This window comes from Perissodus microlepis, chromosome 16 (genome assembly GCF_051167445.1).
Source record: "Perissodus microlepis isolate ML-2025 ecotype Zambia chromosome 16, ASM5116744v1, whole genome shotgun sequence".
Classification (NCBI taxonomy): Eukaryota; Metazoa; Chordata; class Actinopteri; order Cichliformes; family Cichlidae; genus Perissodus; species Perissodus microlepis.
Genome location: NC_140476.1, coordinates 25188342 through 25201060, shown reverse-complemented (window position 1 = coordinate 25201060; position 12719 = coordinate 25188342). Strand labels below are relative to the sequence as shown.

Genomic DNA, 12719 nt, shown 5'->3' with positions numbered 1-12719 from the left:
AGCATTGGATGGTAGTCTCTAGAATGCCTGTGGAAATCAAGAAGAGAAAACCAGTAAAGGGAAAAGAAAGCAATAAATGGTGGAAGTTAAAAAAAAGGAAGACTGATGCATAGGGTTCAGGAGCTCTGGGTGGTAGTGACTGTTACAAGATGACTGGGTCGTACATCTGACGTGCTTTGGGATCATCAGAAAGAAAGCGAGAAGACTCTTTCTTGATCTTTCTCTTCAAGCTATGATTAAATGTTCATTCTTTGCAGATTTAGAGTATGTCTGACATAATAGGTTAGACTGAAATGACTTTTTAATTCTCAGTGTTTGCTAAGTATGATATGTCATTTGTAATATTTGCAAGTGGGCCCTCTAGTGGGCCCTTCGGCTGGCTATCATGAGTCCTGCTCACAATCTGCTGCTACAGGTTATAATAATGCTTTTGGTACACCTGGTATATTCCAGACATAGAACCGAGGACAAATACTGTCATTGAACATAAAACTAGTTTAAAACCATTTATGTTACCGTGTGCTGGGGAGCAGTGTCCTGATGACATGTAGGTCAATGAAAAACATTACAATCAAGACTGCGGGTATTATGCAGTCGCTCCATCTCTGCCTCAAGCTAATGTAATCAAGTATGTTCTCTTTGGAATTTAACTTGTCCAAGAGGAATTTTTCTTTTAACAGACGCAATGGTCCATGTATAGTGTGGCCAAAAACAGTCAGTGGGACTGAACCCTAAAGGTTTCTGATTTGTCTCTCTGACAACGAATAACAGCAGAGGCAGCCCCTCGTCACACTCCCGGTTTGCAGTACACATCATTGTGAGAACGTACTGGTTTCCTGATTTTGTTTTTAGAAGTAGTCCGAGACATTCAACAAAAACATGCTTAAATGGCTCTTCAATAACTGGGATGGGTAAGTAAGTGTAAGTTAGTCACCCTTCTTAAATCTATTCAACTTTACTTAAGTTGGATTTAAAGTGAAGTCTTCCAACTTAAGCTCCATTTTGACACCCTCACAGACAAGAAAAAATTGCCAACCAGAAAAGTAGTGGGGAACAAAGGTCAATACAAGCAACTTACCCAACACAATATAAGCAACTTACTCAACATACAACGAAAAGAACAAACAACAAAAAAGAATGGACAAGCCCCCAATTCATGAAACAAACTTACAGAAGCCACAGAACCACTGAATTCTGATGTGGTCTCCCAAAGATTTACACCACCTACCTGGTGTAAAACCAAATGTCTTCGTCTGAGCTTGCAGAATGCTGTATGAAAAAATGGGATTGCAGCTGTAGCACCTCTATCTGGTGTTTGTAAGGCTTTGTTTCTATTTAGCTATCTCCTTTGCCATCGCTGCTGTTTTTGGTGTCACCCAGTAATCGTGATCAGGCCCTGCTTTTTCCATCTCTGCCTCAGAGTCGACATTCAGTTCCATTGAAGTGATCGCTGCTCCCAAACATTCACTGTGGGTATTTTGTAGTCATCCCATGAAAACAGTGAGTGATAGAGCTCCCTTTTTCAGTTTCCTCAGTCATCCAGCAGTCACAACAAAGACTCCTCACTGAAGTGCCTGCTACGTACGCAGATGTTTTTTGTGGGACTAAAGTTGTCCTTGTGGATGTTGATTAGCCACTGTGTTCTAACAACAGTATCAACAGGAAATTAATGAAAGCTAATCTCCAAATTATAGAGAGAGGAATTTGCCATGCCTCCTTCTATTCAAGTCAAGTTACCACGTTTAAGGGTTTTCATGTTTATTTCCTCTTCATCAAGTTTTTCATGTTTAGGATGCTTCATGTTTTCTTTTAAGTTTTCCCAGTTTAGGTTTTGTTTAGCTTTGCGTTGTTTCACCCTTTTATTTTGTGCTGTTCTATCAGCCTCAATAAACGGTGCATTTTGTCAATATCAAGTTTATTTTTGCGTGACTGCAATTTGGTCCTCTTCCACTCCTCACACAGTCAGCTTCGCAGCCAGACTGTGACAACAACATTTTTTTTAACTTGCTGAAATGCCAGTTGCCTTCCTCTAACCCTAAATCTGCTCATCCTTACATGTTTCTATAAGCAGTGCAGTAATACTTAAATAGCCAACAGGAACTACTCAGACACGCACTCGCATTCCAGAGTTTGATGCCATATTGTCCACAGAATGCACGAGCAGTTCATTATATCCAAAAAAGCCAGAACCTTCAAAGAAGGAGAATAATAAAAAAATGACCATAGTAATAAATCAAATAATAAGTCTGACAAATAACTGTAGTGCGCCTCAATGCAATTGCATTGGCACAATGAATTTAAAAAAAATAGAAGCGTTACATACACAGCTTGAAAGCAAGACAGCTGCTGCAGATAAATAAGTGGTGTGAGAGGAAAAGCTCTGTACAGCAGTTTGATATTTTAAGCTCTGTGGGAATGTGTGAGTCCGTTATCAGTCATTTACATTACTGTTATTATTTTGCCTTAGTTAACTGTTGTCACTGAAAGCATATTTCTCTTGGCTCTTACTGGAAACTGGAGCATGGCTCCATTTCACGGGCATCTCCATCTCAGTGACTGTATAAAAGTATCGATCTCCTGTAATCAATGACTTCAGCTTGTCAAGCCGAGAGGATAACAGCTCGCAGCTTTTTCCTTGTTTGAGCATGTGCATTGTAAATCAGTGTCTAACAGGAAAACGTTGGGAGATTAGCAGGCTAGGAAAGCTAAAGCTGGCTCTGTTTTCACTGTTCTGAGATCAGTTACAAACCACATTTTGTGTGGAACAAAACTAGCATTAGCAAATAGACAGTTTTTTCCTTCCTGACCAATTTGGAGTGCAGTGTGAAACTCTTAATAAGTCCTTTAGCACATTATCAATGAAAAACGTGATAGTTTTAGCCTTTTAGTTTTGATAATTTATGTGCATTTTGCCAATAATACACCCATATGGAAAAGAAATAGTAAAAACTTATGAAAGACTTACATAAGATGAGGCCTACTTCATATAGTGAATCATATAAGGCTTATACGATTTACTCATGAAAGTGGCCACTTTCTCATTACATTTTTATATATTGTTTTAGTAAGTATCCAAAAACATACAAGTTTCATTGATATGATTTTTCAAGGGATCTTGTATCTGTTTTCACTCTTGTATGCTTTTCATACAAGTTTCACACAAGACAGATACAAACTTTATAAGATTTATATATATCTTTTCCATATGGGCAGTTTTAAGTGTAGCGTTTTATTGCTTATTCTTTTATGTTCTTTTTTTTTTAAGGAATGGTTCTAAAAAATACATTGACAGCTAATAATAAAAATGTTTTGCTAATATGGTAGATATTTATTTAACTATCCATGCATCTATCTTCTTCCGCTTATCCGGGGTGGGTTGCTGTATTTAAGTATACAGACAAAAAAAAACAAAAAAACAAAACAGACAGCACAAAACATTATTCTTATATAGAGCTTTTTTACTCTTCCTGAGCACTCAAAGCACTTTATCTGTGCTTATTGGGTCTCGCCCAAGCATGCAGTCTGGAGTAGCCAAGGTTTTAAATCAGCAACCTTCTGCTCTACCACCTGAGTTACAGTCACCCTATGTAACAGCCAGTGTTGTTTTTGTTTTGTGAATAAAATTTTATGCCTGAAACTAAACTTGGAATGAACACAGAACCCATTAGTGGTTAGAACAGATGAAGAATGCTGCAAATGTAATATTTTAGCATTGTCGATTGAGTGGGTTACTGTTCCCGTGTCCTGCTGGGCCCCCAATTTGGGCTCGTCAGTCGGGACAGTGGGGGCTGTTGACATGGGTCCTGGGTCTGCTTTTCCTCACCTTGCGGTCTCAATCACCGCTTCACTGCAACAGCTAAATTCTGTTTGGTTGTGTACCTGTCTCAGTTTTATCTTTTAGGTGCTGTTTGTTTATTGTGTGTTTGACACAGATCTGTTTGGTCTATCAACGACTTTTGTCCTTTTCTCTCTCTCTTTTTGTCCCTTTACTTTTTCAATTCCTCCTTCTTGTCTTTATGTTATTATCTTCTCCTGTCTTTCACCAGCTCTGACATAAAAAAAAGAATGTATCCTTATTTTTCTCAAATAATTATTCCTTTAATCAGCTACAGAGAATTTTTAATCAAGTACATAAGGTAACATCATAAATACAGCAACAGGATTATGTCAGTGTATTAAACCATCAGTCAAAGGAGGGGCTTTATTTATGTGGGAGAGATGCATTAAAAGCAATATACTGTAACTGGAAGCCCCCAGCTGTAACCGAAGCATCAGAGAGGAACTTCAGTGTCATCACGTTCCCTGGAAAACATCACAAACAAATGTTTTGTATTGCTTTAAATCCAAATGTTTCTTTGTGTTCTTTTGATGTGAAAATGTGAGGGCTCTCACCTGTGCTGATTATATCATCTGGCAAATAATCACCACAGAACCTGGAAATAGATTTTATAAAGTCAGACACTTTCTTGCATTGTTTTTCTTGTAATTAAAAGATTTGGTATTTGAGGCTGTGAAAATGTTACCTTGGGTTCTTAAAACATTTAACTGACATTTTTCCTAAATTCGGACATCTTCTGTGCTAAATAACTACCCAGCTAGTTTTTCTTACCTCCCAGCAAAGCCCGATACGTCATCGTAGCTGTCGTAAACCTCCAAGTAATCTGCCAGACACTCTGTATCATCCTCTACATCAAACTCCATGAAGTGGAGGCGGATCTTCTGGCCCAGGCGGACTCGGATGTGCCAGTAGCAGATCTGTTCATCTTCATACTCCTCAGGGAACCCAGGAGACTGGATGATCTTCTGCTGCTCTGTCAGGACCCCGCCACACTCCTTGGCTATAAGAAATGACATGAGTGGATCAAGGTTTTCAGAAAATATAATATGAGAATATATTTATATAAAGGAAATAAAATTCAGCTATTACTCTAATTTTTTTATTTCTGTTTAATCAGTCTGAGAACCAGCAGCTATAAACACCCCCAACCTTCACCATAATAGATTACTGTCTTCTTTTTTTTCTTTTTTTTTGCATGAACCTTTAGAGTGCTAGCTGACTATAACTGGGACTAAACTATTAAACACTCCATGTTTGCTAGTTACAAAGTTACACTTTTCTTTCTAAAGTAATGCATAACATTAATCACATTATATTTTTCAGCATGCAGTATTTAGTACATGTATGTGTGCATGTACTTAATTCAGTAATTACATTACAGTCACAAATGTCCTTACTCGCATCACAATGGTTCTTCAGTTATCTTAACCCTGGGTGGACTGAAATAAAATTCAACCAAATCTGCCTTTTTCTTCCTGCACTTTGGCTACAATCAAATGATTTCAGTTCATTTTCAGTAGAAGGAAAATAGTGGAGTAGTCTACAACTGTTGTGTAGGTAAGAAGTGATGTGTAATACTTTATTATACTCATAACTTTTTTGAGAATTTACTCAAACATGGTTACAGTTAGTTTAATACTTTAAGTCAACATCTTTCACAGCTCACCGAGCTCAGCTGAATGTTCCACTGGTAAAAACTGTTCTTTGGTGGTATTCTTGTGCTGGGCACTACAGAACATAACCTCAATATAGCAATTCTGTATCACTTTAATAGCAAGGCAAGCATCTGTTATTGTAGGGTACACCAGCACTGAAGAAGGCTGGTAGGAGCTCTTGCAGTACATTGATATATGGTGGCTTTTGAAATTAAAATCAATGTTCGCTGCATATTTCCCTTCTATACTTTATTTTACACCTGTAAAAAGCAGCACATGACTCTTCTAGAATATACTCGTGCAATATATGATTTTACCTACTTTAAAAAAACTGATTTGACTTTACAAAAAGATAACTGGGTAATATAACCCAATGGGGAGGAAAAATGTAGTGTCAACAATTTATTCTTTTAGTCTGTTGCTGGGACTGTGCCTCAGCATATGAAACATTTAAGTTTGGGATGTCCCTTTCATGTGAGCTCTGAATAAATTCAAAACAGAGAAAAGGAATCCTGTTGTTGAGCAAGACAAAAATCAAACACACATGTTGAGACGGTGACAATCACTGCTTTGAGCGACACAAAATTAATGTCTTACAGAATCTTTCATTTTTTGTTCAGATTTGCAACAGTAAGCTAACATCTATCAAAGGGTACAGTTTAGCCAAAATGTCTGATCCAGACATGGTGAGAGGGATTCCACAGCTGGCTGATGTGGTGATCTAAACTGCCAAATTTTGGGATGAGAGAACTATAACCAGTTTCATAAACTGGTTTAAATAAAATTTATATTTTCTAAAAGAAACATTAAATTCCATCAGTATTTTATTATTCTGCATATCAGTGTGTGTATTGTCATATACATTATATAAGACAACATGTTCTTAGCTAGGAGTAAGAGAGCAAGAGACAGTCCTGCAACAGTTTGTTTTCTACTAAAGTGCCACTTAAGTGTTGCTTCTTTCTAAGGTTATCTCAATTCCAATTCTTCATTACGTATTTAGTGGTGACTTGAACAAAATTTCACCAAGGATACAAATTTTGATGTGTGTGTATATACACACACATACACAGGCATCATGACCACCAAGAAGTGAAGTGAATAACGCTAATTATCCCTTGATCGTGACACCTGTAAGTAGGTGCGATATATTATGGAGCAACTGAACATTTCCTCAAATATGGAGGTTGATCAAGCCTTGAAAGCAGCTAATTCCTACAGTTTTCCTACGTTTCTGGGTTAGTTACAACCTCTTTGTCTGCATAAAAGCAGTGTTAGAACACACTATGGTACCAAACCCTCGTATCAGTTGAACAGTACTCCACTGCAGAAAGTAGTGTGTTGCTACAAAAATGGCAAGAAAAAAGGCAATTACCAATGGAAAAGAGGCAGGCCATCATGACACTTAAAAAGGTCTTTTCTATAGAGAAATTTCAAAGAAAGTCAAGGTGTCAGTGAGTACAGTTTCCTTCACCATCAAAAGGCACTCAGAAACAAACTGTGACAGGAAGAGGTCTGACAGACCCAAAGACACAACTGAATCAGAGGACAAGTTTCTGAGAGTTAACAGCTTACATGATTGGCGGGCTCACAGGACAACAGCTTCAAGCACAGCTTAATAGTGGTCGTAGTAAGCAAGTCTCAGTTTCAACTGTGAAGAGAAGACTTTGAGCTGTAGGTTTGACAGGACGAGTTGCAGCAAGAAAGCCATTACTAAGACGTAAGGCAAAGAGGCTTGCCCGGCCATGAAACACCATCATTGGACTACTGAAGACTGGAAGAAGGTATTATGGACTGATGGATCAAAATTTGAAATCTTCAGTTCATCATGCAGGATCTCTGTACCCTGTGAAGTAGGCGAAAGGATGGTTCCACAGTGTGTGGCGTCAACTGTCGAACATGGAGGAGGAACTGTGATGGTCTGGGACTGTTTTGCTGGATTGAGGGTCGGTGACTTGTACAGACTGAGAGAAAAACTAAACCAAAACGGCTACTACAGCATTCTGCATTGGCATGCTCTCTGGTATGCGTTTAGTTGGTCAGGGGTTCATCCTACAGCAAGATAATGACCCAAAACATAAGTCCAAGCCAGAACTACCTCAGGAAAAAAGAACAAGAGGGTAAGCTTGAAAACATGCTTAAACAAACAGTCACCGCAGTCTCCAGACTTAAACCTCATCGAGCTGGTTTGGGATTAACTGGACAGAAGGGTGAAAGCAAAGCAACCTACAAGTGCCACATTTATGGGAACTTCTGTTAGAGATACCGGAAAAACTTTATGAAGAATATTTGATGTCTATTGTAGAAAGAATGCCACGGGTGTGTTCAGCTGTTATATCTGCCAAAGGTGGCTACTTTGATGAGTCAAATTTATTTGTTTTTTGGGTTTTTCCGATTGCTTATTTGTACTATGCTTTTATTTCAGAGTACAATGAGACATTAAACTGGAGAGAAACTAAACTTTCAATAGAAAATGATGCAGCATTATTCAGGGTCAACATTGAGCTGTTAGAGCTCATAAGCCAGAATGTGTCTTAGTTATCTGTTATTCATCAGTTCCACTGGCATCCACCAGGTTTATTCATTTTCTGACCATGACTGAAATTATGGTTGTGAGTCAAGACAAAAAATGGTCCCACTATGGTCTCATCTGCACTAGTTGCCTTTATGGTCCTCCATGTTTGACACAAAACTGTGCTAAATCTGAGGCACCTCAAGATGACAGCAGTAAAGATAAACAGTGGTAAAGCTGTAAAGGTTTTAATGTGTACTGACTCACTAAATAAACAATATGCAGAGCACTGACCAGACTCTATCCATGAATGTGAAGCTGTGTTTTTAAGCACCAAGTATTGTGCTGTGTGTCTAGTGATACAAATCCTGTTTATATATACTGACTTAGCATGTTCCATGTTTTGAGGTTACTGGAACATGGTGCAAGTTTTACCAGTATCCAAATGGATGAGTTTAAGTAAAATTATAAACTGTGCAGTTGTTATGAAGGTTAAAATTAGCTATTGATGATAAAACTGGTTTTGGTTAAAGGCTGTAAAAATGTTTATTTCTACTGTAAAGTTTTTCTATTTTAACATAGGAGTCTGTCTCACTTCTGGAGCCAACCTCAAGTGATCTCCAGAGGAATTGTTTTTGGCACATCTACATTTGTATCTTTTTGGCAGCTCTGCTGCTGCTTCATAACCTGGTGATAATTCTATGTGGGACTGCCACTAAGAGCCACCCTTTCCAATTATACATAGTCATTTTATTAATGAATGATGTTAAAATATTAAACAGTGCACAACAAAAAGGGAACGTCATACTCACAGTTTGGGTTGTAGCAGTAAACATCCCATTTCTCACTTTTGTTCAGCCTGTATCCGTAGTCAATTATGCCAACCTTCCCAAAACCACAGTTGGTTCCGGATTTAACGATTGGGTAGCCAACGCGTCCTTTGTCAAACCATCCAGCAGCGCAGACATGAAAGCCTGAACATGAGAAGAAATATGTTTTTTTCCCCCAACTATCCCCCATGAGCTGTTGATAATACTGACACAAATAAACTACTGTATGCTACAAAGTATGAGAAGTCTTTTAACTCTGCTAAGAACCAGAGAACAGCTGGTCAAAACCTGTTGGGGACCAAGATTTGGCTGTTTTTCCTATGTGTGCACACACAGAGGAATTTAAGTTAGAGTCACAATCAGCAGCCCCCCAGAGCAGGCCAGATAAAACATGGCCTCCTGGGTAGACTCCTGTGGAGAAACTCAGCTGTAACAGCTGACAGTAAGGCTGATTGTAAGGCCAGAGGCAGAGGCAGAGTCCATTTCTGTGCTGTGGGAACAGTGACACTACCCACCAAAGAAGTTGTTAACAGACTTTTACAATATACAGGGAGTGTTTAAAATTAGGCAAGATGGGAGATGGGATTAAGGCAACAGGCACCCATGGAAACACTCATGGAAAGAATTGTTTCACTAACTTCTTCCTTTTGACCTTTACCATGTCAGCACATGCACCACTTTTCCTACAAGTTAAAAGCATTCCAGGGGTTTAAGATGTTACATCAGGATGTTTGATGGACTACACATTAAGGAAGCGCCTGCATGTGTTTTGAGTGAATCACTTCTGATGAATTACAGTCCACACACACTTTCTTTCTCTGGAAGGAACTCTGTGTGTGTGTGTTGTGTTTGCGAATGAACTGCTGCAGACCTATTTGACGAGCTGCCTCCAGTTGTTCGTAAGTGGCCAGCGTCCCTCCCTCATACTTGCAGACAGCCTTGGCCTCTTTATATGTCAACTGGTATCTTCCTTTGCGTGATTCCCGGTGGTAAACTCCAGCTGCTTGTTCTGTCAAAGACAGAGAACAGAAAAGGAAGTCTAAGCCTTGGGATTCTCTGCATACAGAGATAAAGACTAGAGATTCTACATAGCATAGTGATTTTGTGCCTGAGGCATGTTTAAAAGGACCCAGTGGTTACAGCCAATTTGGACACCATGTTATTATTGTGAGAGAGAATGAAAAACACTGTGTGATTCTTTCTTTCTTTTTTTTTTCAAATTGGAAATTGGAAGGCCACCAACAATTTCGTCCTATCAACAGGGAGTCTTCTGCTGATCCTGTGCTTTTACGCATGCTTGACTGCAAAACTTGGCAGAAAACATTCTAAATTAGCCAACAGTTGATATTTTGATCTTTTGATCTTTTTAATGAATGTAATGTTTTTACAATAATTAAACTACAGTAGCCTTTTCAACATGTCGGCTCAGACTGGTGATATCCAGCACTCTACATAGTACTACATCAGTATGTTCTGTAACAATGACTGACCTTAAAAGTTCATATAAACATGTAACCAAGTAACAAATATTGTATGAATTCTTTTTCTTCAGTCTTGCTTCTGTATGAAGGACTGAAACTGCCAAAATCAAAACTAAGCAAAGTTGGAAACATAGGAAATAAATGAGTAAATAAATGAATAGAATTTTATGGTTTTATTTTATGAAGATATACAGACAATAAATGGCATACAAATTCATCATTCATTTATTATATTGAATCTATTTAATGTATTTTAATTTTTTTAATTCATTAATCTATATTTTCTTTCCAAACAAATGTTCAGGTACACACACACACACATATATATATATATATATATATATATATATATATATATATATATATATATATATATATATATATATATATATATATATATATATATATATACATACACACACACATATATATATATATATATATATATATATATATATATATATATATATATATATATATATATATATATATATATATATATATACATACATATATATATATATATATACACATATATATATATACATATATATATACACATACATATATATATATATATATACACATATATATATATACATATATATATACACACACATATATATATATATATATATATATATATATATATATATATATATATATATATATATATATATATATATATATATATATATATATATATATATATATATATTTAAACAGCAGTTTGTTTGATTAGCATTATTGCAGACTCCTCAAAACTCCTCAGTAACATTATTAATGTCACAATAATGGAAAGCAATCACATTCCCAGATTAGCAGAAACAGTATTGAACTTTCTTGTGATCTGGACATTTTGGAAAGCCCAGAGATGAAGTCATTTCCTCATGTTTACTGGCCTCCTGCAGCACTCCTGCCAGGTCATAAACGTGCAGTTTGGCACGAGGGAAGCAGCTGGACTACTGTATAGCCTATTAATCCTCCTGACAACAAGCCTTTATGTGAAAATAACCTCTGCTGTGGATTAACACTGGAGAAAACTTTCTAATAATTACAGGTAGCTGGAAGTTGAACTAGTTTTTATGAATAACCAAAAACTGACTTCGCAGCTCTAAGGGGATGCAGTTGTTCTTATCTGAACTGGATAACAGTTTCTGAAAAAACATTTCAATGTTTCTATCTTCCACAGCATGAAAAAAAGGAATCTTTCGGTCTTACCTAGCCAAATTGAATTGTGAAAAATTCCGTTACTGTAGCTCCATGCCTCCACCTCCTTTAGCACAAACCCGAGTAACCAAAGAAGAGCCAAGACACGCATCCTGCAGCCCTCAGTGCACAGCTGTTCTCTCCAGATGTTTCCAGTAGTTCTCTCCTATGCCCCTCTGCTGCTTCTGGCTTTATATACCAAACGCTGACTGCTGGTGCCTCCCAGGAGAGGTGGGAGGTATCAAGTAGTCTGGTGTGAGATAATTAACTGCAGCCAGTGACTACTTTTACAGTATCCAGCACAAATAAAGATAAATGCTGGAGTTAGTACTGTTTGTCTGTTCACTACAACAGACGTTTGTGTTGTCAGAAAAAGACCTTCTTAAAAATAAAGCAAGTCAATTCAGAGGTTTTGTAATGGGTTAGACATTGTGGAAATGTGTTTAACAACAGAGGAGCGTGTAAAGTTATATTTACACACTGCATAAAAAAAGTCAGAGAGCACTTGAACCATCTTACCTTTGATTTTTGATGTGGGTTGATTATTTTGGTTTACAGTCACCTTTGTTATATCATTTTGTTCTAAACAAGTTTGTGTGTCAGTAAGGACTGTTTACATGAATTTTTAATCCACAAAGACCAGATTTGTGTTCTTTTTATTTTTTGAGCAGTATATTTAATGATTAAAAAAAAAAACAGTTGTTGAGTTTTAAAAGTCATTTATAAATAAAATACTGTACATTACTGTACATAAGAATTCATTATGAGAAAGACTTACACTGCCTTAGAAAACATGTAGGAGTCATTCAAACTGAAAACACTTCTAACATTGTTGCTTTAATTTTTATTAATGTGGTTGTCATGCTCCATTATACTGTATATTTCTCTGTGAGTGTCATCAGCATTAGCTAGGTGTTTGTATTCTCACATGAACAGTGAACTAAATAACTAATTATAAAGTTTCAAATTATAAAGATGAGAGTTGTGTGCTGTGTTTTTAGATTTTAGCCCAACTCTCACGTACAGGATCAATTCCAACACTTAGTGCCAAAAACTAGAGTTCCTCTAATGACCGCTGAAGGCTGGTTCAAAATTGAGTCAGTCTCCACTGAACTCTGTGTTTGTGTGTGTTGTGTTTGTGAGAGAAATACACAACTCAAGAACAAAAAAATTCTGTTTGGATCTTTAACGCTA

The 12719-nt window shown here is 37.1% G+C and overlaps 1 protein-coding gene across 1 annotated transcript; it reads right to left on the bottom strand.

Moving 5' to 3' along the window:
- Window positions 1-4065: 4065 nt before the first annotated feature.
- Window positions 4066-12076, bottom strand: tnfaip6 (tumor necrosis factor, alpha-induced protein 6). Its single transcript, XM_084954564.1, has 6 exons — window positions 11538-12076; window positions 9707-9844; window positions 8818-8979; window positions 4610-4838; window positions 4393-4433; window positions 4066-4302 (listed from the first exon to the last, which is right to left on the bottom strand). Exons 1-6 carry the CDS (start codon window positions 11635-11637, stop codon window positions 4202-4204), a joined length of 771 nt encoding a protein of 256 aa, XP_084810690.1. The 5' UTR covers window positions 11638-12076; the 3' UTR covers window positions 4066-4201.
- Window positions 12077-12719: the final 643 nt, after the last annotated feature.

Excerpts from the sequence above, each read along its gene's own strand:
- tnfaip6 (XM_084954564.1), bottom strand. The coding sequence starts at position 11,637 with ATGCGTGTCTTGGCTCTTCTTTGGTTACTCGGGTTTGTGCTAAAGGAG. Across the intron at positions 8,980-9,706 it reads GGAGGCAGCTCGTCAAATAG|GCTTTCATGTCTGCGCTGCT; the intron begins GTCTGCAGCAGT and ends TCTCATGTTCAG. Across the intron at positions 4,303-4,392 it reads AGATGATATAATCAGCACAG|GGAACGTGATGACACTGAAG; the intron begins GTGAGAGCCCTC and ends GATGTTTTCCAG.